This window comes from Marmota marmota, unplaced genomic scaffold (genome assembly GCF_001458135.2).
Source record: "Marmota marmota marmota unplaced genomic scaffold, marMar, whole genome shotgun sequence".
Taxonomy (NCBI): domain Eukaryota; kingdom Metazoa; phylum Chordata; class Mammalia; order Rodentia; family Sciuridae; genus Marmota; species Marmota marmota.
Window position 1 is genome coordinate 16,384,434 of NW_026000174.1, and position 25,908 is coordinate 16,410,341.

The 25,908-nt window shown below is 37.5% G+C and overlaps 2 protein-coding genes across 10 annotated transcripts in view; both read left to right on the forward strand.

Annotated features, from left to right (window-relative positions):
* Positions 1-4,545, forward strand: part of Stim1 (stromal interaction molecule 1) — a 250,668-nt gene extending 246,123 nt beyond the window's left edge. For 6 of the 9 annotated variants that reach the window (XM_048788166.1, XM_048788162.1, XM_048788165.1 and 3 more), the window contains one exon: positions 2,667-4,545. In XM_048788166.1, the coding sequence (XP_048644123.1) occupies positions 2,667-3,183 (517 nt within the window). In that variant the 3' untranslated portion in view covers positions 3,184-4,545. Of the gene's footprint in view, positions 1-358; positions 396-2,666 lie in introns of all 9 variants that reach the window. The other 3 variants (XM_048788168.1, XM_048788169.1, XM_048788170.1) reach the window with 2 other exon arrangements.
* A 1,079-nt stretch (positions 4,546-5,624) lies between these two features.
* Rrm1 (ribonucleotide reductase catalytic subunit M1) overlaps positions 5,625-25,908 on the forward strand; it is a 33,093-nt gene continuing 12,809 nt past the window's right edge. The window contains exons 1-12 of the mRNA XM_015477529.2: positions 5,625-5,874; positions 9,134-9,222; positions 10,927-11,104; positions 12,096-12,196; positions 14,511-14,570; positions 15,398-15,437; positions 15,692-15,854; positions 19,450-19,591; positions 21,385-21,468; positions 22,084-22,245; positions 22,848-22,927; positions 23,651-23,852. Coding sequence (XP_015333015.1) covers positions 5,856-5,874; positions 9,134-9,222; positions 10,927-11,104; positions 12,096-12,196; positions 14,511-14,570; positions 15,398-15,437; positions 15,692-15,854; positions 19,450-19,591; positions 21,385-21,468; positions 22,084-22,245; positions 22,848-22,927; positions 23,651-23,852 — 1,320 coding nt within the window. The 5' untranslated portion in view covers positions 5,625-5,855. The remainder of the gene's footprint in view (positions 5,875-9,133; positions 9,223-10,926; positions 11,105-12,095; positions 12,197-14,510; positions 14,571-15,397; positions 15,438-15,691; positions 15,855-19,449; positions 19,592-21,384; positions 21,469-22,083; positions 22,246-22,847; positions 22,928-23,650; positions 23,853-25,908) is intronic.

Below are 25,908 nucleotides of genomic sequence, written 5' to 3' on the forward strand. Positions count from 1 at the left end.
TGGCCTAGTCCTGGAGGTTTGTTGCTTTCTTTTGGTCCTACCTCACTCTGGATACTCATCTCTCTAGCTCTAACCCTTAAGACTCTGGAAAGTTATCTATGAGGGATCTTCCTTTTTTTTTTTTGTCACAAAGAGCTGCCTATCTTCACTTTCATCCTCATTTTCATCCAGAAGCCTAGAAAGGGAAACAACTCTAATACAGACGGAGAGGACTGAATTGGGTTGGGGAAGCTAGGGGATGCTGTGAATCTCATGCACCAAGGCCTAAGCTGAGGGCATTGGGGATGAAGGGGTGGGAGAGCTACCTGCATCCACCTGGCCTGTTCACTACTTAATTTTCTTTTGCACCATGCACCAGAGGATCATCTCTAAAGGCAAACAGGCTCTCTAGTAAGGTTAGTAACATGGGATGGGAGTCCAAGGCAGTCTAGCCTTTGGGGAGGGTCATCCTGGCCTGAAGGGTTTCAAAGATTGAGGAAGGGAAAGTGAGCCTCCCTCAGTGGGCTTTATATTTATTTGGCAGTCTTAGCTTTTAGAAGCATAGAAGGGTGGGAATCAAGACAAAATGGGACTATGAGCCAGAAGTGATGAGACTGGGAGACCCCCAACCTTTTGACCTTTTTTCTTTGGTGTTAGAAAACTAGGCTCTTAGGACATTACCTTCTCAGCTTAGAAGATCTCTAGTCAGTGTGGTTGCTCCTTAGAATTTCTTTAGCACTTTCCCAATGGATTATATATGTATGGAGAAGGCAGGGTAGGGAGAAGATCATTTGGGGGCTTAGCAAAACAAGGACACATTTAGATAGAAGCAAGGACCAGTGTCAGATATATAAAATCAAATGAGAGACTAAATATTTGTGAATACTAGATTATGTGGCTAAAACAGTATTTGTAGCATGAAAGCTAGAAATGGAATAATTTTCTGCTGTCCCTTGAGTCTGGAAGATACTACTAGTCCATGGGGTTGCTGCTTGATTCCTTGATAACTAAACCTATGATAGCTATGAGTTAACCCCCTGTTTATCTACTAAAGGGACCTGGTACCCTCCCTAACTTGTAACTATTGGCCTTCTCCTTTTGGGGTCCTATGATGCTCTCCTCTCCCACTCAGATGGATTCCTCTCCTTTGCCTCTCGGAAAGCAGAAACTGGGTTCAGAATTGGTAGGGAATCCCCATATCTACCCTTTTGTCTATAGAGGCAGATGCAGTGGCATCTGGAATTGGTTTATGTTCTGCCTTGAAACAGCCAGCCCCTTAAAGGGTCTCAAGCTCCTGGACTAGACTCTGTGTGTGCATGTCCATTGTGCAGTGGCATGTTCACATAACTCAGCCTTGCAAAGAAAGCCTCTTGTGACTGGCCCCCATATGGACCTCCCAGCTTGACTGGCCTCATCATCTTCATTCCCACAGTACTTTATATATTTTCAAGTGTTTTTCCAGTGTTTTTCATCCTCCAAACAATATTTTTAGATGATTAAACTGGTATTTTCTTCATTGGGCCAAAAGTGAGGACCAGCAAGGTTAGATGACTTGTCCAAGATCACACAGAGGAGTCCAGAGCTCTTCTGAACTCCTGCTCCTTAAAGGCCAACATACTGTCTTTTCTATGCCTCTCTATATTCTCCCTGTCAGCAGAGCTCTGAAACAGACCCCACCCTTCCTGCTCCACCATGCACTTGGTGTTGAACTCTATAACACTTCTCTGTGATCTCCTTTATATCCTGTGAGAAGGTAGGAAGAGACAGCAACTTGGCCTTTTGGTGTGGGTGAAGGATTGTTTGCAAGGCTTTTCTAACTTCTCCTCCCTAGCCTGGGTCAGGACCATTGACTGCATGTGCTGTGTTCCTTGGGGCCTGGCCCAAACTGGATGTATTCCAGGGCGTGGCAGGAGTAAGTGGGGGAGGAAGGCATGAAAAGTGGTGACTCAGAACAACATGTAGGTTCTATGTTAGTAGAGGACTGAGTCCTAAGAAACCTAGCCAAGGCTGGGTGAAGTGGCACATGCCTGTAATCCCAATGACTCAGGAGGCTGAGGCAGGAGGCCAGCTTCAGTAACTTAGTGAGACCTTATCTCAAGAAATAAAAAGAGCTGGGGATGTAGTTCAGTGGTAGAGCACCCTTGGGTTCAATCCCCAATACTTGGGATAGAGGGAAGAACATTAGCTAGCTATGGCATCCAGAGGAGGTTACCTGTGGGGTTTAAGCCTATGGGTGCAACAGTTTGGACCTTTGAATTCAGCAGGGATGGGGTTCAGGTATTTAAAAGCCCTTTGCCTGACAGATGATAGTATAATGACATTTGTTTTTGTTTTGTCCACCTCTTCTCTTCCCATCACTTTTTCCTTTCTTTCTCCTCCTGGTGGTTCTTATTTCTACCTGCTTCTCTTTTTGCTTTTCTTCCTTTACAATTCTCATATTTTCCTGTCTCTTCTTCAATCTACTCCATTCCCTATTTCTGCCTCCTTTGTATCCTGTACTAATGGCTTATTCAACTTCCATTACTCATTCCTCTCCTTCCATCTGCCTATTCATCCTATTTCTCTCTCCTGCCTCCATTTTCCTACCCTGTTTTTGTCTTCTCATGTTGTCCCTTTCTCTTCTTCACTTTTTCCCATCTCCCTATCCTATATATGTCCTTTTCTTCCTCTCGTCCCATTTCTTGCAGGGATTTGACCCATTCCGATTCGGAGTCCTCCCTCCACACGAGTGACCGCCAGCGTATGGCCCCCAAGCCTCCTCAAATGGGCCGTGCTGCAGATGAGGCTGTCAATGTGATGACTTCCAATGGTAGCCACCGGCTGATTGAGGGGGTTCACCCAGGATGCCTGGTGGAGAAACTGCCTGACAGCCCTGCCCTGGCCAAGAAGGCATTACTGGCGCTGAACCATGGGCTGGACAAGGCCCATAGCCTGATGGAGCTGAGCCCCTCAGCCCCATCTGGTGGCTCCCCACCTTTGGATTCTTCCAGTTCTCATGGCCCGAGTTCCCCAGACCCAGACACACCATCTCCAGTTGGGGATAGCCGAGTCCTGCAGGCCAGCCGAAACACACGCATTCCCCACTTGGCTGGCAAGAAGGCTGTGGCTGAGGAGGATAATGGTTCTATTGGTGAGGAGACAGATTCCAGTCCAGGCAGGAAGAAGTTTCCCCTAAAAATTTTTAAGAAGCCTCTTAAGAAATAGGCAGGATGGGGGTGGCAGTTGTGAGACAGCTTGTCCTTCCCTGGGTCTTCTGCCTTCCCTTCCTTCGAAATATCTGGCCCCTAGATTGGGGCATTGAAGGTCTGGCCCAGGGGCCTGGGTACTGTACATACCTGCTGCCTCCATCCTTGGTCCTTCATCATTATTTATTAACTGACCACCGAAGCCTGCCTGCCCTGCTTCCCTCCCAACCGTGGGCTGCTGCTGTCACTCCCTCTCCACTTCAGTGCATGTCTTAGTTGCTGTTCCTTCAGCTCCCAGCTCCTCTGGGGTCCAGCTTCTGTCTGCTGTCCCATTTTTGAGGTTTGGTTTTTTGTTTCTCTGTCTCCTGCTTTCAGGCTCCTCCCTCCCACCATATCCCAACTTCCCCTAGCAGTTGTGGGGAAAACAGGAGGAATAACTTCTGACACTCGTGCCTCATATCTCTTTACCCATGTATAGTGGTTCTGTTGGCCCCTGACTGGGGCCAAGGGCCTAATATGTGACATTTGTTCTTTGGGAGTATGGTGGGCTGAAGAGAACCTCATGCTGGAGCTCACTCAGGTCTCTAGGGATCCATAGGGGAGTGAACCAATTCCCAGAGAACAAGTCACCAGAGTTTTGAAGAGAGGCCAGGCTAGGGATGGACTGGGAGAGACCTCTCTTAGTTGGAGGAAGACTGAATGCCAGAGCTATAAGGCAGTCACCTTTTCTCTCGTTGCATCCACATCTGCTTCCCTTTACCCCGCTCCCCCATACTGTAGGAGTGTTCGTCTCTAAGAGGTGCTGCCTCAAAGCATACCCAAGTATACTCCTTGGGCTTAAAACAATTGGCTTCCCTGGCTATGGGAACCACAGTTGTAACAGAGGGTTCTTGTGGAGCCCTGGAGCTGCTGGACAAGGATGTTGCTGTATTTGAACCAAAAAGACAAAACAGTTTAAAACAAATCTCCTGAATTTCCCAAGTGCCTGCACAGCATACTCCCACTTAGACCCCATTTTCATATTACTGCATAGCCTGGGCCAAAATGGACACAACCAATTTGGGGAAGGGATGGCAAAGGGAGATGGTATATGTGAAGGCTGTTGTGTGATCACTTCCCCCCAACCTTTCCATCTTCTAGACAACTCTCTCTTTTACCTGTTTTTGCTATGGCTGTAAAAGTATTTTTCCCCTATGCCCCATTCTGCCATGCCTTTATCCTGGGATCCTATTTTGGGCCTGGGGTGGGTGCACCTAGGGCTGGTCTTAGGAGGGTGCTAGGCTCCAGAATGCCTTGTATCCCCTGGACACCCTCACATGGGTTTTTCTGTGTTATTTCATAAGACTCTTTGAAGTCCAATAAAGCATGTAGGAGATTTTAACCTCTGTTGGTTTTGACTCTCATTGTGTCTTTGTGGTTTAACAGACAAGAGATGAAGAGATTATTTTACCCTGGGAAAATGAAACACAAAAGCACATACCTGAAAGCAATCTGGGTAGTTATGTACTAAATAGTTAATTTTAACTTCAGATAAAAAGTAACTTTTTGGAACAATTATGTCCTATGCAATATTTGGGGCATAGTTTTATTTCTTAAACCTTGCCAATCCTATTTCTAGGCTGTCATGATCCTATAGCTTCACCAATGACGACCTATGATTTGGAAGTACTTCATGGGGAGCTTGGGCAACATCTGGAGAGCAGTGAGGAACGAATGAGAGGTCGTGGAAGCTTTTAGGGGAAGGATGCCACAGACAGATTTCATAAAGATGAGTTTGTGTAGCCTAAAACAGAAGCTTTTATATCAGCCTTGTATATAGTAAGACTTTCAGGTCTTCTTACCATCTATGTTCAGGCCCAACGCCATCCGATGTTCACAAGGCAACAACTGCTTTATTGCTCGCCCTCTCTTTGCCACTGTCCACTTGAGACCTCAAAAAGCAAATGGGTCATGGCTTTGCTTAAAAATCTCGCAGGGTTCCCAATTCCTAGCATGGCTTTCCTCCAATTCTTGAGAGTCCGGCTTCTCGCCGACCTGAGACCCTTGACGCTCCTGGCTGTCTGGCCACGGATGCTAAGCTTCAGCCCACGGCGGTTTGGGGGACTATCCTAACAGTCGAAATAAGAAAAAGTGTTCTGGATGGTTGGGGTTTTGTTGAGATTTCAAAAATACTTACACTGCGTGACTAGGCGGGGCTCAGGAGAAAGAGGAGTGGGGCCGAGTCTGGCGGGCTTTACGTTTACGTCAGACCCCAGGGCCTCGGACTCGGCTTTGCCCACACTCAACATGGCGGCGGGAGAACTGCGTTCCCGCCAGGCCTCCCTCCGCTAATAAGGCCGTGGGAGGGGAAACGTCTCCTGTTGCCCATGACCAACATGGCGGCTGCAGGGCGAAACTGACTTCCTGGAGTCAATTTCTGCCAATTCGATTCTGGGCGTGGGCGATGTCGACGACGTAATACAAGCTGCGTCGCGCTGCTTTGCGCGTCATTGGTGGCGGGAGCGGGAAGGAGTTCGGATTTTTGCGCCTCTGCACTGGTGGGGAAAGTGCTGTCTGCACCCAAGTTCTACTCTCGGTGCCTGAGCAGCTTCTTGGAGCCAACCCTTCACACTCTGCCACTGTCTCGATCCTGCTGGCGTTTTGGAACTGCTGCCCGTCTCGGATTCCTCACCACTCCTGCCACTAGCTGCAATGCATGTGATCAAGCGAGGTGAGTGAGGGGTCCGGGGAGGCCGCGGGTGGGTGAGGAGGAAGATTGGGGACGTGGACTGCTGCTGCCCAAGCACTTACCCTCTCCCGCCGGCGGGCCGCCCGGCCGGCCGCTGCCGCTTCCCGCCCTTCCCGCCGCGGCTTCCCGCCCTGTCATCCAACACGGCCTGTTTCCCGTCTGTCTCCTCCGTCCTCCTTCTGGGCTTCGGTCTGCACTCCCTCAATTTTGTCATCATTAACTTCTTCCAAAAGTATCACTCCTTCCTGGCATCGAGTGGTTACTGTGTGCGTCAGCGTTTTATAGGCATTTTGTTCTTCCTTACCATAGCGTATGAGATAGCAGTCATTGGCTCCACACAGATGAAGAAACTCAAGTTCAGAGAGGTTTTGATGACCGACCCAGTGTCCCCCAGTTAGTTCATGGCGAAGTCAGGGTTCGGACCCATACCTGATAACACAGTTTTACTTGAAAATGAAAACATGAGGTTGGTGACCTGCCCTAAGCACAGGAGAAAACGAGGAAAGAATGGACTTTGACCTCTAAACGGGCACCTGTCATTTTCCTTGTCACTTTTGTGGTAAGAGGGTGGACGTGTGGGGTAAAAAAAAGACTCCAGACATAGGCAGCACTCTAGAGTTTGTCCTTTGAGACATTGTGTTGCCCTGTGTCCCAGTAGCAGTCCCAGAGGAGAGTTTGTGGCAGAGACTGTCTTCCCTATGAAGGGAAGAGACAGGAGATCAAAGAAAGGGGGCCAAGGCTTCTTCTGACAGAATGAAAGAACCCAGGAGGGATTTGCATTCTTTTCCAACAGTTATTTCCTGTTAGATTTGCTGTATTCCTTCTTTGTGCCCAGCTCTTTGCTAAGCAGGTAATCTCTGCCTCAGGAAAGATTGGAAAAAACAAAACAACACATAACTTAAAACAGAGAGCCATATGAGAGGTAGGAACAGATTTTTGAGGTCAGTCTACTTGCCTTTTAAAATAACAAAGTTATTTAGAAATTGTAGGAATTTATTAAATACTAGTTGATTGGGTGTTTCTGTTTTGTCTTCTAGGCTGTGAGCATTTCAAAGATGGGGACTGCTCACATTTAACACAGGACCTGCCATGAATAGGTGCTCACAGAATAAACGGGATATGTAAAAATGTAGGATGCAATGATTGCTGTGGGTAGGCAGTTGATTTTCCTGTGTCCAGATTATTTTAACTACAGCCGAGAGATGGAGAGGTGGACAATGGTGGCCCATCTTCCTGTGTTTAGTATCTTGATACATCAGTTTTTGAACTTCTTCAGGCCCCCATTTTGGCTCATGAAACCAGGCACCAAAATACAATAGTGTAATTATTATTATTTTATTTATTTACTTATTTATTTGTTAGTGGTACTGGGAATTTAACCCAAGCATGCTGTACCTCTGAGCTACACACCCCAGACCTTTTTTATTTTTAAGACAGGGTATCACTGAGTTGTTGGCCTCAAACTTGTGATCTTTCTTTCTCAGCTTCCTGAGTCACTGGGATTATCCAGTGTGTACCACTGCATCCAGCATTAGTGCACTGTTTTTGGTCTGTGCCTGCGGTTGAGAGATGAACATAGTTTTTAAACCTTTAGAAAGAAATATTTGAGTTTGGTCGTAAGATAAGTCAGTAACAAAGATAAATTGAGAATTTATGGACTTAGATGACCAGAGTAGGGTAATAACTATGATTTAATAGTTTAATCTTTAATAAAGGCTGAATTTTTAACCTTTTAACTCTAGTTTAAAATACTATAGTTTACAAGGGATTCTACAGTAAGCACCTTAAAAGACAGGACTTATTTTGTTTCTCATTCCCTTAGAGAACAGTTTAATCTGGATGACCCATGCTCTATCTAGACTCAGCCATTTTAAAATTCAGTAAGCCTTTTTTAAAAAAATTTTTTGTAGCTGTAGATGGACACAATACCTTTATTTATTTGTTTATTTTTATGCGGTGCCAGGGATCAAACCCAGTGCCTCACTTGTGCTAGGCAGGCGGTCTGCCACTGAGTAAAAGTTTTTAATATTTGAAATGTACTTAGATTTGATTGTTTTATTATTTATTTATTTATTTACTTATTTATTGTGGTCCTGTGGATTGAACTCAAGGCTTTGGGCAGGGAATACCAGTGGTCTGCCACTGAGGTACACCCTCAGCCCTATTTTCTATTTTTTAGTATGCATAGGTTTTGTCAGTTTGTTTTTTCACCTCTCTTATTTTTGGCATGCCAGTGAAGTCACAGACTAACTCTTATAGTTTTTGTTAATTTTAATGTAATTATTCAGAGGACAGCTAGCAGTTGTTGTCTGCCCAGACACTATGAGGGAAATGATAAAGGGAAGAAACAGCTTTATCTTCAAAAACTTGAAGTTATAAGAGATTTAGGAATAATCCATAGGAAAATTGTTAGATAACAGAAGGAATATTAGTTGAGTTTTTCTCATGTTATCTGGAGCTTTTTTTCCCTAATGAGAAATTAAGATTAAAAAATAAAAGTTGAGAGCCATTGCAATAAATGACAGAGTAGCTAATTGAGTTATAAACTGTGCTTTGAAATTTAATGTAGTGTTTTCAAAACTTTGGATTGTAACCCACAGTAAAAAATTCATTTTACAGCTGGGCATGCTGGCACATGCCTTTAAACCCAGTGACTCAAGAGGCAGAGGCAGGAAGATCACAAGTTCAAAGCAAGCCTCAGCAACTTATTGAGGACCTAAACAATTTAGTGAGTCAAAATAAAAAGGGCTGAGGATGTGGCTCAGTGGTAAAACTAAATCCCTAGTATAAAAAATACGTTTCCCATAAATGAATATGTACAGTGTTTTTATATGTATATAAAACTGAAACAAGTTGATAAACTAATAAAATAAAAAGAGCTGGGGATGTGGCTCAGTAGTAAAACACCCCTGAGTTCAATCCCCAGTATGGGTTGGGGGCGGAGATAATTCTGGCTACTATATAGGATAAAAGGGGAACGTCATTTGGAAAGTTAATGCAAGAATCCATCAGCATAATGTAAGGAAAGGAAAGACTTTCCGAATAGAATATTTGCTTTTTGAAGATGATCCCCAAAAAAGCAAAGGCAATCTCAATGAACGTCTGAGTGGTTTGAATCCTTTCATTTGTGAAATAGCATTTCATGTTGGCTAATTTTTGAAGTTCACATATTAATTACATTTGATTCTTTGACATTGCCATTGTAATAAGTTCTAACATGACTTATGGTTTGGTTCTTCAGATGGCCGCCAAGAGCGAGTCATGTTCGACAAAATTACGTCTCGAATCCAGAAGCTTTGTTATGGACTCAATATGGACTTTGTTGATCCTGTAAGTATATAAAGTTTATATCTTGGGATCCTTGATTCATGTAATTCTTTCTACTTGTCTTTTATCTCTGGCCCTTCAATTACCTGATATACTCTGGCTATTCTGGCTATTCCTTTGGATATAAAATGTGAATTTATTGCTTAAAGCTTTTTTTCCCCTTAATTTTGGTCCTGTCCTGTGAGTTCTTAAGTTTTCAGAGAACTATGAGTGTGAATGAATAAAGGGGAAAACTTGTTGTTAGCATTTATGATCATGGATTTTCTTGAGTACATTACTTTTTTTAGAGTGGCAAAATCTGTGGTAAAGCTTGTTTTTATTTATTTATGTATTCATTCATTTATTTACTTTGATACAGAGTCTTGATAAATTGTTGAGGGCCTCACTAAGGTGTTGAGGCTGGCTTTGAACTTGCAGTCCTCCTGCCTCAAATCTCCCGAGCAACTAGGATTACAGACATGCAACACTGCACCTGGCATAAAAGTTTTTTTTTTAATTGTGGTCATTTGGATAGAAACTGGTTTAAAATTTCTTTTTTAAATCCTTATGGAGCTGGTAATGATGGTGCATGCCTGTAATTCCAGCAACTCAGCAGGGCTAAATCAGGATTGCCAGCCTCAGTAACTTAGTGAAGCCCTGTCTCAAAATAAAAAAGAAAAAAGAGAAAGGCCTGGGATGTGGTTCAATGGTTAAGCACTGGTGGTTCAATCCCCAGTACTAGGAAGAAAGGAAAAAAAGAAAGGAGGAAGGAAGGAAGACTTCATGGCCACTATTTAAATTAAGGAGAACAAACTTTGTCAGAGATTAAAGTTGAAATGTTTTTGTAATTTGCGAAGTGCTAAAGAAAGAGTAGTCATTTTATTTTATTATGTTTTATTTTTCTGTGGTGCTGGGGATTGCATCCAGGGCCTTGGGCATGCTAGGCAGCTTTACCCCTGAAGTACACTCCCAGACCAATAGTAGTTATTATTATTAGATGACTTAGCTCCAAGCCTAATTCATACCTTTATCTCCTTTAATTGGAATGATTATAGCTTGATTCACTTGCTTTCCCATACTTGGTCTTAGACGGAATTGGGAAGACTGGGTTAAATATTAAGAGCTGAAGTACTAATCATAGGGAGAATTAGAATGAAGGATGAGGAAATACTTTACTTATAGAACCATAGATCTGTTTTAGCTATTTCCCTGTGAAACTTAATCTTTTTAAAGGCTACACGTTTGTTTGTTTGTTTGTTTGTTTGTGGGTTTTTTTTGTGTTTTTTGTTTGTTTGTTTGTTTTGGTACTAGTTCAGGGATGTTTTATCTCTGAGCTATATCCCCAGCCCTTTCTATTTTTTATTTCGAGACAAGGTCTTACTAAATTGTTGAGGGTCTTGTTAAATTACTGAAGCTGTCCTGGAACTTGGGATCCTCCTGCCTCAGCTTCCTGGGTTACTGGGATTATAGGCATGTGCTACTGCCCCAGGCTAGATTTCTTTTTTTTTCAAATCAGGCTTCTTTCTTGTAACTGTAGTATGTGTTTTCTGGCAGCTCTGTTAGCTTATAAATTCTTATTACTAAGCTTCTCATATTATGAAAGATAGCTTTTCAGAAAAGGAAGTTGTCTATATTATTATTATGATATATATTTGATTATTTTCTTAATTGCTCTTTTAAGAAAGCTCTTGTTTTTGAGGAAAACTCAAGTAACTTTTGGTTTTGTAGGCTCAGATTACCATGAAAGTAATCCAAGGCTTATACAGTGGAGTTACCACAGTGGAACTAGATACTCTGGCTGCTGAAACAGCTGCAACCTTGACTACTAAGCACCCTGACTATGCCATCTTGGCAGCAAGAATTGCTGTCTCTAACTTGCACAAAGAAACAAAGAAAGTGTTCAGTGGTGAGTACTGGTGAAAAAGAAAGAATTTAATATTCCCAGAAAATTAATAAGGGTAATAATTGCATGAATTTCAAAAATTGCATCTTATTTTATAAAGCAAAGCATACAAATTAGTGACAAGAATTTTCTTTTTCTCCATGCCTCTGACCTGCTGCACGAAAGGGGTAATGGATCCTATTCTTTACACTTTGGTTCTCTTTTTATAAAGCCCATCCGGTGATGTGATTGGAAAAATGAGCAATGTATATTGACAAGTTCTGGGTTAAATAAAGTGTCACAGCCATCTTTTCATCATTCCTGTTTCACAGCTCAGGGAATGAGGGCAAAGGAATTTAAATAGTATGTAGAATACCAGCTGGTAGACTAAGATAAGAAATCTTTTGTCTTTTAATTCCAGATATGTTCTGTTGGGCCTCAAACATTATATCCCTTTTGAGTGGATTTATTAAGATTTCAGTTCTACTGAAATTCATCTGTGGGTTCAGTTTATTACCCATCAAAATACCAACATTCCATACCCATATGTTTATTTCATATATAAATGGCAAAAGGCCAAATACTGCTGTGACATCTTAAAGAACAGAGTAAGAGACTTTACTAAATGTGTACATAGAATCAAACTGCTTAAGATGATGATAGAGTCTGAGTTTTAAATTGGGTTTCTGTTCTGTTAGAATTAAAAAAAATGGTGGGAAGAGATTGTGATTTCTGCATTTCCTTATTTACAACCAATAATCTCAACTGGGATATGTATCAGAATCATCTGAGAACCTTTTTGAAGTTGCAAGAGCTAATATTCACTATAACTCTTGAAGATTGTTTTCTTAAATGAGATATTATCAGTATTATTTATTCAACATGGATATGTTTATTGAGCACATTTTATGCTAGGCACTGAAATGGATTAAGATAAAAAATGAGAATCACTGTTTTAGATAATTAGATATTAAGTGGTTTTGACATTTATATTTTTAATTTTATTTTTATTTAGATGTGATGGAGGACCTCTATAACTACATCAATCCACATAATGGCAAACATTCTCCTATGGTGGCGAAGTCAACACTGGATATTGTTTTGGCTAATAAAGATGTATGTATATCATTTCTATTAGAAATATTTTGGGGGTTATTATTATTATTTTTTTTAAACAACACACAGCTGAGAAAATTTAAACACCACAGAAGGTATAGGTTAAAATACATTCTCTTGCTCAGAATTCTGCTTTTTCTCTCCATAAACAACTTCATTTTATCATTTTAAAAATATTGCTTCAGAGTCATTTTATATATATATATATATATATATATATATATATATATATACACACACACACACACACACACACACATACACACACACACACTCATGCATGTGTGTTCAGTATACTGTGCACACTATTCTTACTGATGCTTTTTTTTTTTTTTTTTTTTACTTATAAGGATACCTTAGAGGTTGGTCTGTATGAATTTCTCTTAGGGTTTGTTTGTTTTCTTTTCTTTTTTTGGTGGTATGATACTGAGGATTGAATTTAGTACCATACCTGTTATTGAGCTACATCCTCAGCCCTTTATATAGTCTTGCTAACTTGCAGAGGCTGGCTGACCTCACACTTTTGATCCTCCTGCCTTAGCTTCCAGAGTTGCCATACTGTGCCTAGTAGCTACCCTATTCTTTCTTTCTTTCTTTTAATTTTTTTAAACTTTATTTTTTTATGTGGTGCTGAGGATCAAACCCACTGCCTCACACATGCTAGGCAAGCACTCTAGCACTGAGCCACAATCCCAGCCCCTAGCTACCCTATTCTTTCTAACACTGGAATAATATTTCATTTTAATAGATATATGGTCATTTTATGCATAAGTAAAAGTCCTTCAGTGATGAATATTTGTTTTTTCATTTTTATTGCAGTGAATATCCTTGTATAGTAGATGTGTTAGGTGAATATATTGAAAGAAAAAAAATCCCTTATGTGGAATTGCTGAGCTAGAGTATATGCAGTCAAATTTTTGATAGATATTGCCAAACTGACTCCCAAAAAGTTTGCTCAGGTAAAATTTTGAAAGATCTTTCTCAGCCACTTTTTTGAATCCCTTTCTTAACTTGATCTCGGAGGACAGAAGGAAAAAGATGTATAGGTTCAGCCAGAACTTTTTCTCACACAATTGCCGTCAACATCTGTACAGATTAAAAACCAGTTTTAGCTCTTTCTAAACATGCATCTGGTATTGAAGAGAAAACTGATTTATTTGTATGTTGTTTGTATGTATAATCTTGAAGACAGGTTAAAAGCAGAAATAAAACAACAGCATCAAAACCTATGTCTTTAAAAAAATAAATATTGAAAAAAAGTATTGATAGTGAAACAATTATCCATTTTTCTTGCTAGGGCCTTCTTAGCTTTGGTAACAAAGATACCCTTAAAAATTTAAGAGAAAGAGTAAGGAGAGTATTATACAGATTTTTTTATTTTTAGGCTTTGACATGAATCATTATGCAGAAACACAGTATTTTGAAAGACTGGTGCCCTTTTTTTCATTCAGAGTGACTATTTGTACTTAATTGCTTTTGTTTTTCTCGGTATGGATTTGTAGTCTACAGAAACACTTAAAAATGTCAATTCTGAAATCTGTCAAATGAAAACCTGTTAAAAGTCATGAATTTTGAAAGCCTGTAATCTTTTCTGTTATTGCTTATTGTAAACATGTGCAATTTAAAGTGGATTCATTTTTATAACAAAAATATGAGTTAACAAATATGTAGGGCCAGTACTTTTGGATTAACAACTTATCGAAAAATGTGTTTAACCTTGATAGTATAGTTGCTTTTTATGCTCATGTACTTTTCCTCTTTGATGAAAACATAATAGGGAAAATTTGGAGAATCATCTTTAATCATACAGTATGAGTTCTCTTCTAGTCTTTTTTTGGGGTTGTTATTTGTTAATTTTTTGTAGTGCTGGGGATGGAACCCATTGCCTGTGCATCCTAGGCAAGCGTTCTACTAACTATTTATACTCCCAGTCCATAGATAATCTTTTTTTTTTTAGAATTTTAATATTTTTATTTTTTTTTTAGTTCTCAGCGGACACAACATCTTTGTTTGTATGTGGTGCTGAGGATCGAACCCCGGGCCACACGCATGCCAGGCGAGCTCGCTACCGCTTGAGCCACATCCCCAGCCCCATAGATAATCTTTTAATATGCATCTTTTACAACCTAATTAGGATGCTCAATTTATATGCCAAAATTTGTTTTTTAAATGTTGGATGGATTTCTGTTCTATAGCAGTGAGACTTTGTATTACCTCTTTTGTATCCTATGTCAATTTTAGTTCTGGAGACATGACTGAAAGATTTTATGAAAATAAGTCTAATTAATTATGGGTTCTTTTTCACCCCCATCAGCGCCTGAATTCTGCCATTATCTATGACCGAGATTTCTCTTACAATTACTTTGGCTTTAAGGTAAATAAATAATGTGTTTCAAATAAGTGGGAGTTCTTCCCTAACATTAAGAAATACAGATTTTGTTTATGTTTTGATATAACATTATAATGGCATTTAGTTGTTTAGATGAACCTGGGGAATTAATGGGGTAAAGGTAATAGTGGTAGTTTGATTAAGGCAAATATAGCTTATCCATTTACAGTTTTTGAATTTTCCAAATATTCTGGATTATCCAAGGAATTATGCAGATATTTTGTCAGAATTATATCATGTTGTACCACTGTTTTTGCAATAACTATTTATTGAATCTCTTCTATGTGCAAAGTGCTTTTCTAAGTATTTTTGTGTTGACAGTGTTGTGACTGAGAACTTGATTGTTGATGTCAAACAGCTGAATTCAAATCTATTTCTCATTAGCAAGTTAATCCCTCTTTGTTTTGATTTTCTCATCTTTAGAATGAGGATAATAAAAAATTTCAACAAATTCTGTTGAGGATTAAATATGTGCTGCTTAGATTAGTCCCTAGCCTGTTAAAAGCATTTTATAGATGTTAGCAGTGTGATGATGACAGAATGTTAATGATGAATATCAAAATTTATGCTATTACATACAAAGCTGGCTTTTTCCAGAAATTTTCATGCACGCTTTGCCAAAACAAAAAAGAGCCAATTGACAGTGTTCTAGATTGAAACTAAGAAGAGTAAATGTGCTACTCTTTTTAGTTAAAGTTATAAAAATTGAGAATACTTAAACATATTACCTTATTGTGAGTGTTGTATCCATTGAGTCTTTAAAATATGTTCTCTGAAAATTTTTTGGTCACTTTGCTTTTTTTTTTTTTAAGACGCTGGAGCGGTCCTATTTGTTGAAGATCAATGGAAAAGGTGAGAAATTAAAATTTTTGTTTTACATTTTCTGTTCATTATATTGAATATAGCGCTTTGCACTGTTAGCCTTAACTTTCATTTAGACTTTAAATAACAATTAGAATCTTAGGTTTATTTTATGGATATTTATTCTGTGTATTTGTACAAAGTGTTCCCAAGTTTCTATAAATGTTCTGTTTTTTGATTAAAATACATTTCAGCCTAGTTTTTCTGGTATATCCCATCACATGAAAACTCCTATTTTGTTATAGTGGCTGAAAGACCACAACATATGTTGATGAGGGTATCTGTGGGGATTCATAAAGAAGACATTGATGCTGCAATTGAAACGTATAACCTTCTTTCTGAGAGGTGGTTTACACATGCTTCTCCCACTCTCTTCAATGCTGGTACCAACCGCCCACAACTTTCTAGGTATGTACCGTCTATAGCTTCTTTTAATCTTTTGAAATGGTTTTTACTTGGAAGAAAGAAAAAAAAAAGTTTCATCACATTAAAAATTAATTTAGACCACAAACTATGCAACTCCTAGAAGAAAATGTGGGTCAACATTCCAACATACAGGCATAAACAGTGACTTTCTCAATAGGACCCATAAAACTCAGTAACTTCTGAAAGAGGATTAATATCTAGAATATGTAAAGAATTCAAAAAACTTAACACCAAAAAATCAATTAATAAATGGGGCAAATGAATTAAGCAGATTCTTCTCAAAAGAAGAAACACAAATGGCCAACAAATATATGAAAAAATGTTCAATATCATTCACAAATAAGGAAATGCAAATAAAAAAACTGCTATGAGAGATTTCATCTCACTTGAATCAGAACGGTAGTCAGCAAGAATACAAGCAATAATAAATGCTGGAGAGGATGTAGAGAAAAAGGAACACTAAAAATTCCCCATTAGATATTGTCAATTACTATAATCATTATGGAAATCAGGATGGGTGTTCCTCAAAAGACTAGGCATGAAACTACCATATGACCTAGGTATACCACTTGGTATTTATCCTAAAGAATTAAAGTCATCATTACCATAGTTTCATATATTTATAGCAGCATAATTAATTCACAGTAGCCAAACTATGGAACCAGCCTAGGTATCCATCAAGAGATAAATGGATAAAGAAAATGTGGTATGTATGCACAATGGAATTTTATTCAGCCATAAAGAAAAATAAATGAAACTTGAGATCATTATATTAAGTGAAATAAGCCAAACTGAAAAGGTCATATGTTTTCTCTCATGTGGAAGCTAGGAGGAAAAAAACAGAAGTTGGGGAGCAGAGATCTCATAAAAATAAAAATCAATAGTGGAATGGGATGTAGGGTGGGAGGAGTGAGGTGAAGTGTTGGGGAGTGATATTGGCCAAAGTGTATTGTTATATTGTGTGCCTATATAAATGTGTAATAAAAAAAATCCCATAATTATGTAGAACTATAATGTACCAATAAAAAATTAGTGCCTTCTGTGAATACATGAGATTTGCATTCTGGAAAGATCTTTGCGTGGTAAATGAATTGGAGAGAACAAATGCTAATAATAAAAAATTTCTAAAGTTGATTGTGGTAGTGGTTGTACAGCTGAATGTTCTAAAGGCTGTTGAATAGTATATTTTAAATAGGGAACTGTATGTGGGTTATATTTAGATATAAATTATATTTTTTAAAAAAGTAGGTCTAGGAGTGTATAGTTCAGTGGTCTAGTGCATGCTTAGTATGTGAAAGTCCCTGGGTACAACAGCTGGCAACAGAAAAGAAAACAAAGAAAAGGAAGAAAAAAAATTGATTCCAGGTTTAGCGTGTAGCTCAGTGGCAGAGTGCTTGTTTAGTATGTACAAAGATCTGGGTTCCATCCGTAGCACAACAAAAAATTAAAGAGAAAGGAAGGAAGGGAGGAAGGGAGAGAAAGAAAAAGTAAATGCCAAGAATTAGGGGGACTTTTATAGTAATTTATATAAGAAATTATGATAGTTTGGATTAGGGAGGTGAAAGTAGATACTTAGGGAGGTGAAAGTAGATATTTAGAAAAGTAGAGAGATTCAAGACATATTTAGGAGGTGAAGTTAACAGAATTTGATGATATTTTCAATATGGGTCAATATGATTCCTGGGTTCATGGGTAAAGTAACAGAATTAATGATAATTCCTTTTGCTGAGAAAAGGAAGTTTAACAGTTTGGTGATATGTGAAAAATGTCATTAGTTACTTGGTTTATCCCAGGGATGCAAGGGTATACCAATATAAAAAATACATATTGATATAATTCATTAACATTTATATAACTTAATGTTCTTTCCTAATAAAATACTTTTAAGTATGGAAAAGAACTTTCTTAATTTGGTAAAAGTACCCACTAAAACTTGAATCTGTCATCTCTTTTTCAACATAGTAGTGGAGGCCCAAGCCAACATTATAAGAAAAAGAGAAGATTGGAAACAAAGAAAGAAAACTGTAATGATTCAGATATTATTTTTACATAGGAAACTCAAGAAACCTATAGACAAATCATTAAAATTAAAAAGAGATTTCAGATGGGCACGGTGGTGCAGTCCTATAATCCTAGCAGCTCAGGAGGCTGAGGCAGGAGGATCAAGAGTTCAAAGCCAGCCTCAGCAAAAATGAGGCACTAGGCAACTCAATGAGACCTTGTCTCTAAATAAAATACAAAATACGGCTGGGATGTGGCTCAGTGGTCAAGTGTCCCTGAGTTCAATCTCTGGTACCAAATAAAAAAATTTAAAAAAGAGAGATTTCAGCAAAAATACCTGGATATAAGTTCACTATTAATCAATTGAGTTTTTATAGCTGTTAGAAAATGTATGTTACTAGAAGGGACCTAGGAATATAACAAAAGATATTATAATTTTTTTTTTCCTGTGGATTGAATCCAGGGCTTTTAGCTTGCTAGCTTGTTTGTTCATAATACATTCAGATGCTCAGAGAACATATAAAGAAGATAAGTGATAGAACACTGAGCCACACCCTCAACCCCTAAAGATGTTTAGATTTTAAAGGTGAATACTCTAAAACCGGATTGAAGGACGTTATAGAGAGTGAGTTTATATTAATGAATGGATTCAATATTCTTAAGATGTCAGTTTTCCCCAAATTAATCTAAAGATTCAGTGTAATTTTAGTCCAAATTTCATCATACTGATTTTATAATTTATGGGGAAGAGCAAAAGAATAAAAATTGTTTTAAGAGGCTTCCCAAAGATAATTAGGTTCTAATCCACAGAACTTATAAACATTACCTTAAGAAAGAAAATAGTCTTTGCAGGTATAACTCTGAACACATCGCCTTGTGCTTTTGTCTAAGGACTGTTCACAGAAGTCTTGAACTTTAGTGCAAGTGCAAATTATTTGTTATATTACTTTTTAAATCTTACTCTGAATATTTAGTAGAAAGTCAGTGAATAGAACTACTTGAGTGGTTGAATATTTAAGACAGTGTAGGGATCACTGGTAGAGTTTCCTGAATTGGCAGGAAGATGAGATCCAAAGTGCAGATAAGAGGGGTCATCTTTATATTTATTAAATTGTTTTAGAGGAGTCATCTTTAAAAGACTATAAAGGAGCTATAATTTTAGTGGACATATCAAAGAATTGGTTGACCACTGGATATAGGTTTCTTTTTTCATAAGTATTTAATTTTTCTTGGCCTACTAACAGATTGAAAAAATTGGTGTATGCTTATGAATGATATTTTGCAGTCAGGTAAAAATTTAAACTAATATTTTAGACTTAACAATAGGACTTTTTTCTTGGCTTAATATCTAGAGTGGACAGTAAGATAATTTTGAAATAATATAATAGATTGATTTGTTTGATTGTTGTATTCAGTAAAGGTTTTTTGTTTGATTGTTTTTCCCCTTCTAAAACCTCTTAGGAACCTTGTAAACTTTAAATCTTTCATTTATACAACTTATTGTCTTTGGATTGTATAATCATTTATGTGAGTCTTCTTTATTTCCTTGCTCTGAGTTGTCACTTTTTTCCCATAGCTGTTTTCTTCTGAGTATGAAAGATGACAGCATTGAAGGCATTTATGATACTCTAAAGCAGTGTGCATTGATATCTAAGTCTGCTGGGGGAATTGGTGTTGCTGTGAGTTGTATTCGGGCTACTGGCAGCTACATTGCTGGGGTAAGCTTCTGTTGTATGATTTTTGAAATGGTTTTCAAATCCAAAAACAGTCACACTTATGGTCAAATAGGGCATAATTTTATAATGCCAGTGTTTGGGAGACCTGGCATTAATTATTAGGTGGTTGTGACTTGAAGTGAGTCATTTCATATCTGGCTTTATTTTCATCTCTCTTCTCAAAGGTTTAGTTTATACTAGATAATCTCTAGAATCCTTTTTAGCTTAAATTTATAATACTGATTTATTTTAGCAATAATTATAACAACAATCATTTTCTGATTACTCTTTATGTGCTATATCTATTATAAATATTTTACATGAATTAATCATTTAATCCTTATTACATCCCTATGAGATAGGTACTTTTCTTATGGATGCTAAGAACTTTTTTTCTTATGGTAATTTTGGGAGTCAAGGCATTAGCTTTTTCATTTTACGAATAAAGAAATTGAGCTTAGAAAGTTAAGTTTCTTATTCAGAGATCAGTTACTTAAATTTGTAGTAGTGCCAGGATTCAAGCTTTAAACAGTGGCACTTTAAGGTATAAACTTGCCCTTTGCTAGTTTGCTGTTATTTGGCAATCAAGATAATGATTTTGGGTAAGACTTGAATTTAAATTATCTCTACTAGTAATATGGCCTTGGGACAGTTATTTTATCTCTGAGTTTGTCTCATCTGTAATGAAAAAATATTTAACCCTATGGAGTAAAGTTGTAGAAGGAAGCTACTCAATTATGTAGTGTTTTGGAGGTGCTGATATAAACAGAACCTTTACACACCTGGTGGGGCTGGGGTTGGGGCTCAGAGGTAGAGTGCTCGCCTAGTGCGTGCGAGACTCTGGGTTCGATCCTCAGCACCACATAAAAATAAATAAAACAAAGGTATTGTGTCCAACTACAACTAAAAAATAAATATTAAAAAAAAGACTTACTTTGGGGTTAGAATGATTATTTTAAAGAATTGTCAGATGTCTCTTCAAGTCATAACAGTCTATTTTCCTAGCTTCATTCTGTAATCCATTTATTGCTGAGAATCTTTATTTACCTCATATATTGCCTTGATATATGCATTGCTTCTTATTCTTTTTACTTTAAAAATATTTTTAGTTATAGGTGAACACAATGGCTTTATTTTATTTATTTTTAATGTGGTACCGAGAATCGAACCCAGTGCCTCACACGTGCTAGGCAAGTGCTCTACCACTGAGCCACAACTTCAGCCCCTTATTATTCTTATTGTAAGTTATCTTGAACTCCTTTGGGAAAGACGTTGTAGTAATATGCTTTTGTATTCTTTCATATATGTAGTTTAGTTGTAGATGGACATAATACCTCCATTTTTATTTATTTCTATGTGGTGCTGAGGATCGAACCCAGTGCTTCACATACACAGGCAAGCACTCTGCCATTGAGTTATAGCCCCAGCCCCTTTTGTATTCTTGTACTGTACCCAAAGTTTATCTTTACATAATGACCTTTAGAAGGCTGTAAAGTTTAAATTTAGCTACCCTAATTTTGGATTCTTTTGACTTATTATTTTGTAAATTAGGGATGTCATAAAGTAATTTAATATCTAATTGCAATTTATTCAGCAACATTTGTTGATTTTATGTTGGGCATTATGTTTTTATAGCAGAGGTAGAAATGGAGAGCAAGTGAAACTTCACAGATTGTTACTTAGACTTAAGCACCCTTTTTGATGAAAATTAGGAGTGATTTGTTCACTTTTGGTTCATTTCCTTGCTGAGCCCTCTGTCTCCTCCAGATGCTTTTATTTTTTTTACTTTTTTTCAGACTAATGGTAATTCTAATGGTCTTGTACCAATGCTGAGAGTATATAACAATACAGCTCGATATGTGGATCAAGGTGGAAACAAGGTATGCTCTGTTACTTGAAAGTCACGGAAATCAGAACTAAAAATCTTTAGCCATATATTGTGCAATTATGTTTCTAACTACTATGATTTTCATAGAAGGAGTAGTAGAGTTGAGAATATTGTGTTAATTTACCCAAGATTATTATCAGGATAGTTTGCAGCTAAAATCTGTTTCTTATGAATAGGTATACACACCAGTCATCTATTAGTTAATGAATTTTTCTCTGCTGAACTTTGGCAACCTTGATAAGACAGTTCACCTTTCTGACTGTTATATTGCATCTTTCTTTGGACTTTATGTGCATGGTCAGATGACGTAAAGTGATCTGGGCTACAATTGAAAAGGAAGCTCCATTTGTAGTTTACTGTATCTCCTTGGAGAAATTACTTAATCTTTCTCATTCCACATTTTCTTTATGTTAGTTGTTCTTTTTTACTCCTAGAATTCTAACAAAATATTACAACTTTAAATTTTCTAAGTGCTTTGATTTGTATCATTTCACTTAATTCATTAATTATAGTAAAGATATAAGGAAATGTTATGAAAATGCTTTGGAAAATATGAAATTTGTTAAATTCCAATTCTGAAAAAGAATGGTGATTTATTTACCATTAGCGTCCTGGAGCATTTGCTATTTACCTGGAACCTTGGCATTTAGACATCTTTGAGTTCCTTGATTTAAAGAAGAACACAGGAAAGGAGGAGCAGCGAGCCAGGGATCTTTTCTTTGCTCTTTGGATTCCAGATCTCTTCATGAAACGGGTGGAGACTAATCAGGTAAGAGAGATAGGTACCTGTTGGTAGTAGCAACTTGATTCATAGAGCTTTATCTTCAGTTATTTTAAGACATACGTAGGTAAAAGCCTCCTGTGTGCGATTCCATAGAAGGCATTCTGAACAAGTTAAGAGATGCCATGCCTGTCTTCTTGCATTTCTGTTCTTTAAAAGTTAGATCCTGCCTGACCTACATGCGGAACTAGATTCTGATCAAGTTGAGAGATGACATGCCTGCCTTCTTGCATTTCTGTTCTCTAAAGTAAATGTTACCTGACCTAAATGCTTAAAAGATCATATATAAACAGGCAGAACTAGATTTGGGGGACTGAGCCTAAAATGATTATTTCTTTTATTTTTAAAATTGTTCTAATTAGTTCTACATGACAGTAGAATGCATTTGACACCTTATACATAAAGGGAGTATAATTTCTCATTCGTCTGGTTTACATGTAATCATATATGCACAATAAGGTAATGTCCAATTCTAAAATGATTATTTCTGTAGCAAATTCCCAAGAGAACCTATGAAAGCCACATTCTTGCAGTGTTTCTGATGGGATATGTTTGGTTATTTGAAGTTTTTATTGGTGGTTCTTTTATAGGACTGGTCTTTGATGTGTCCAAATGAATGTCCTGGTCTGGATGAGGTTTGGGGAGAGGAATTTGAGAAGTTATATGAAAGGTATGAGAAAAATATGAAAGTAATAAATATTTTAAGTACAGTTTCTCTTACAATCAAAAGTATTAATTTAGTCATTAGCCTGTTTTTAGGACTCTATGAAAACATCTAAGAGAGACAGTGATTAATAATTTTATATGTTGAGATTTACTTCCTGACTCTTCACCAAAATTGGGTTCTATCTTTCTTAAAAATTTGGGACATTTAAATTGATCCTTATAAAATTAAGGCAAAGACTAGCAAGCATATTATTTCGCTCTGTTATGCAGTACTTTTGACAATATAACTTATGCTTTTTATTACACATAGGAATCATGAATGACTAGGACACGTGTTAATAGTGCATTAAAATTAGCACAGTATTAAGAGGTCTGACTATAGTTTTGTTCCTTTTTATTAAGAAAGGTATTATTGGGCTGGGTCATAATTCAGTGATGGTGTGCTTGCCTTGTACATATGAGGCACTTGGTTTGATCCTCAGCACCACATTTTAAAATAAGTAAATTAAATAAAGGTATTGTGTCCATCTACAACTAAAAATATTAAAAACGAAAAAAGAAAGGTATTGAGTGGGGGACATTTGTGGCTTTACTGGAGTAAAATGAACATCATATTTCTTAGTAAAAATTTAATAATTTGCAAAATATTATATTTTAGTGTGTTTCTTCAAACTGCAATAAAGATTTTCCTAGGGAATATTAAAATAATACTAGCTTTGCCTTTTAGTTATGAGAAACAGGGTCGTGTTCGCAAAGTTGTAAAAGCTCAGCAGCTTTGGTATGCCATCATTGAGTCTCAGACAGAGACAGGTACCCCGTACATGCTCTACAAAGATTCTTGTAATCGGAAGAGCAACCAGCAGAACCTGGGAACCATCAAGTGCAGCAACCTGTGCACAGAAATAGTGGAGTATACCAGCAAAGATGAGGTAGGTAAGAATGCCTAGAGTACCGAGAGAAACATTTTATTTATGTATTTATTCAGTGCGATCTTCACTTGATGGGTGAAATGAGTTTTCTGTTTGTTTTAAAGTGAAATATTACAAACAAGATAGACTTATTACAAAGGAAGGAAGAGGTGTTATCTGAGCCTGTAAATATTCACTCTAACCCATATGGGAAAGACTGTTAGTGCTTTCTTAGCACATCATTGTAATAATGCTTACTTGAGAAATAGGACTATATAGTTATGTATAATGGATTAGGAAAACCACAGAAATGTATTAGAATGTTTATTCAGTTTAAAGTGCATAAGCATGTAGAATACTTCAGAGAATGGTGAGCCAAAATTCTTTTCTCATATTTCTAGGGAGATTGCACAAAAGAGTCAAGGCTAAAGTCAAGGAATTTTTTTTTTTTTTTTAAGTGCTTTGGGAATGAGGATATAAATTGGGTAGAGTGAATGAAGTGAGGTCCAGGGTTCAATCCCCTGACACACACACACACACACACACACACACACACACGTGTGTACACACACACACAAAAAAGCTTTCCATTTGGGAAAAATGCCTTATGTGATGGATGAGAAATAGGGCTAGTTTTTGTATAAAGAGTGTCGAGTGTTTTGATAGAGCAGATATATTAAGACTTGGTATATTAAGAGATAGCTATTGCTAGAGGAAGAGAAATAGAAGGTAGAAGCTAATATGTCACAGAAGTAAGAAGCCCTAGTACATTTCTGACAGGTAAATAGCATCAAAATGCTAACATGAGAAAGATGGTTCTAGATTATGGGTATAGAGCATTTTGGTGTGAGAGAAGTTAGAGTTTAACCTGAGGAGGTTGTTGTAGTAGTTGTATGTCAGGCTGATTGGATGTTGGTTAGAAACTAGAGGAAGGATGAGATCCTTGATTCTAAGACTTTAGGACTTTAACAAAGAAAATTCAAATGAAAAGTTAGAATAAATGGGAAATGAGTTAAACACACTGCTGAGGTTACAGTTTAATTTAAAATTTAAGCACCAGGTATATATAAAATATTGTACTAAGAGCCCTGGAAATATAAATGAATGTGGCTGAGTCTCTGCCCTTTGAAAACCTTATAATTTGGTTGGAAGAAATTGACATATACTCAAGTAACTATCTGCAGGTTAGATTATTTTATAGAAGCTAGAGTGATATTTTAAAAAATCACTTTTATGTCATTTGCACAAATCTCTGACTTGTCAACACATGCAGAGTTCTTTTTTGTTTTATTTATATATGACAGTGGAATGCATTACAATTCTTATTACACATATAGAGCACAATTTTTCATATCTATGGTTGTATACAAAGCATATTCACACCAATTTGTGTCTTCATATGTGTACTTTGGATAATAAAGATCATCAAGTTCCACCATTATTTCTAATCCATGCCCTCTCCCTTCCCCTCCAACCCATCTGCCCTATCTAGAGTTCGTCTATTCCTCTCATGCTCCCTCTCCCTATAAGGAGGCTGAATCAGCCTCCTTATATCAAAACATTCGGCATTTGGTTATTTGAGATTGGCTAACTTCACTTAGCATTATCTTCTCTAACTCCATCCATTTACTTGCAAATGCTCTAGCCCTACTAATTTTCTTCCTCACACATGTCAAGAATGCTCCTGCCTCAGGATTTTTGCTCTTTACCTTAAATGTTAAAACACTCTTTTTCCCCAGTACCCATATATCTTGCTTCCTAACCCCTTCATTTCTCAGTGAGGCCTTTTTGACAATTCTCCTTAAAAATGATGCCCCTTCATCATTCTCTTTTTTTCCCCTAGTGTTTATCAGACTTTTAAGAACCAAACTCTATTTTAAAAATGGGTATTTGGCAGGAGTGTAGAATAGAGTAGATGGGAAGAGCATCAGAGAATCCAGTTAGGAAATTGTTTTAGTATTCCAGATGAGAGGCTTTGAGATCCTGGATTGGGATAGTCATAATCAAAATGGAAAAAAAGGTATACCAGATGTGCTAGTGTTAAAAACATAAGGAGTGGTAAGGCTCTTCATGGTGG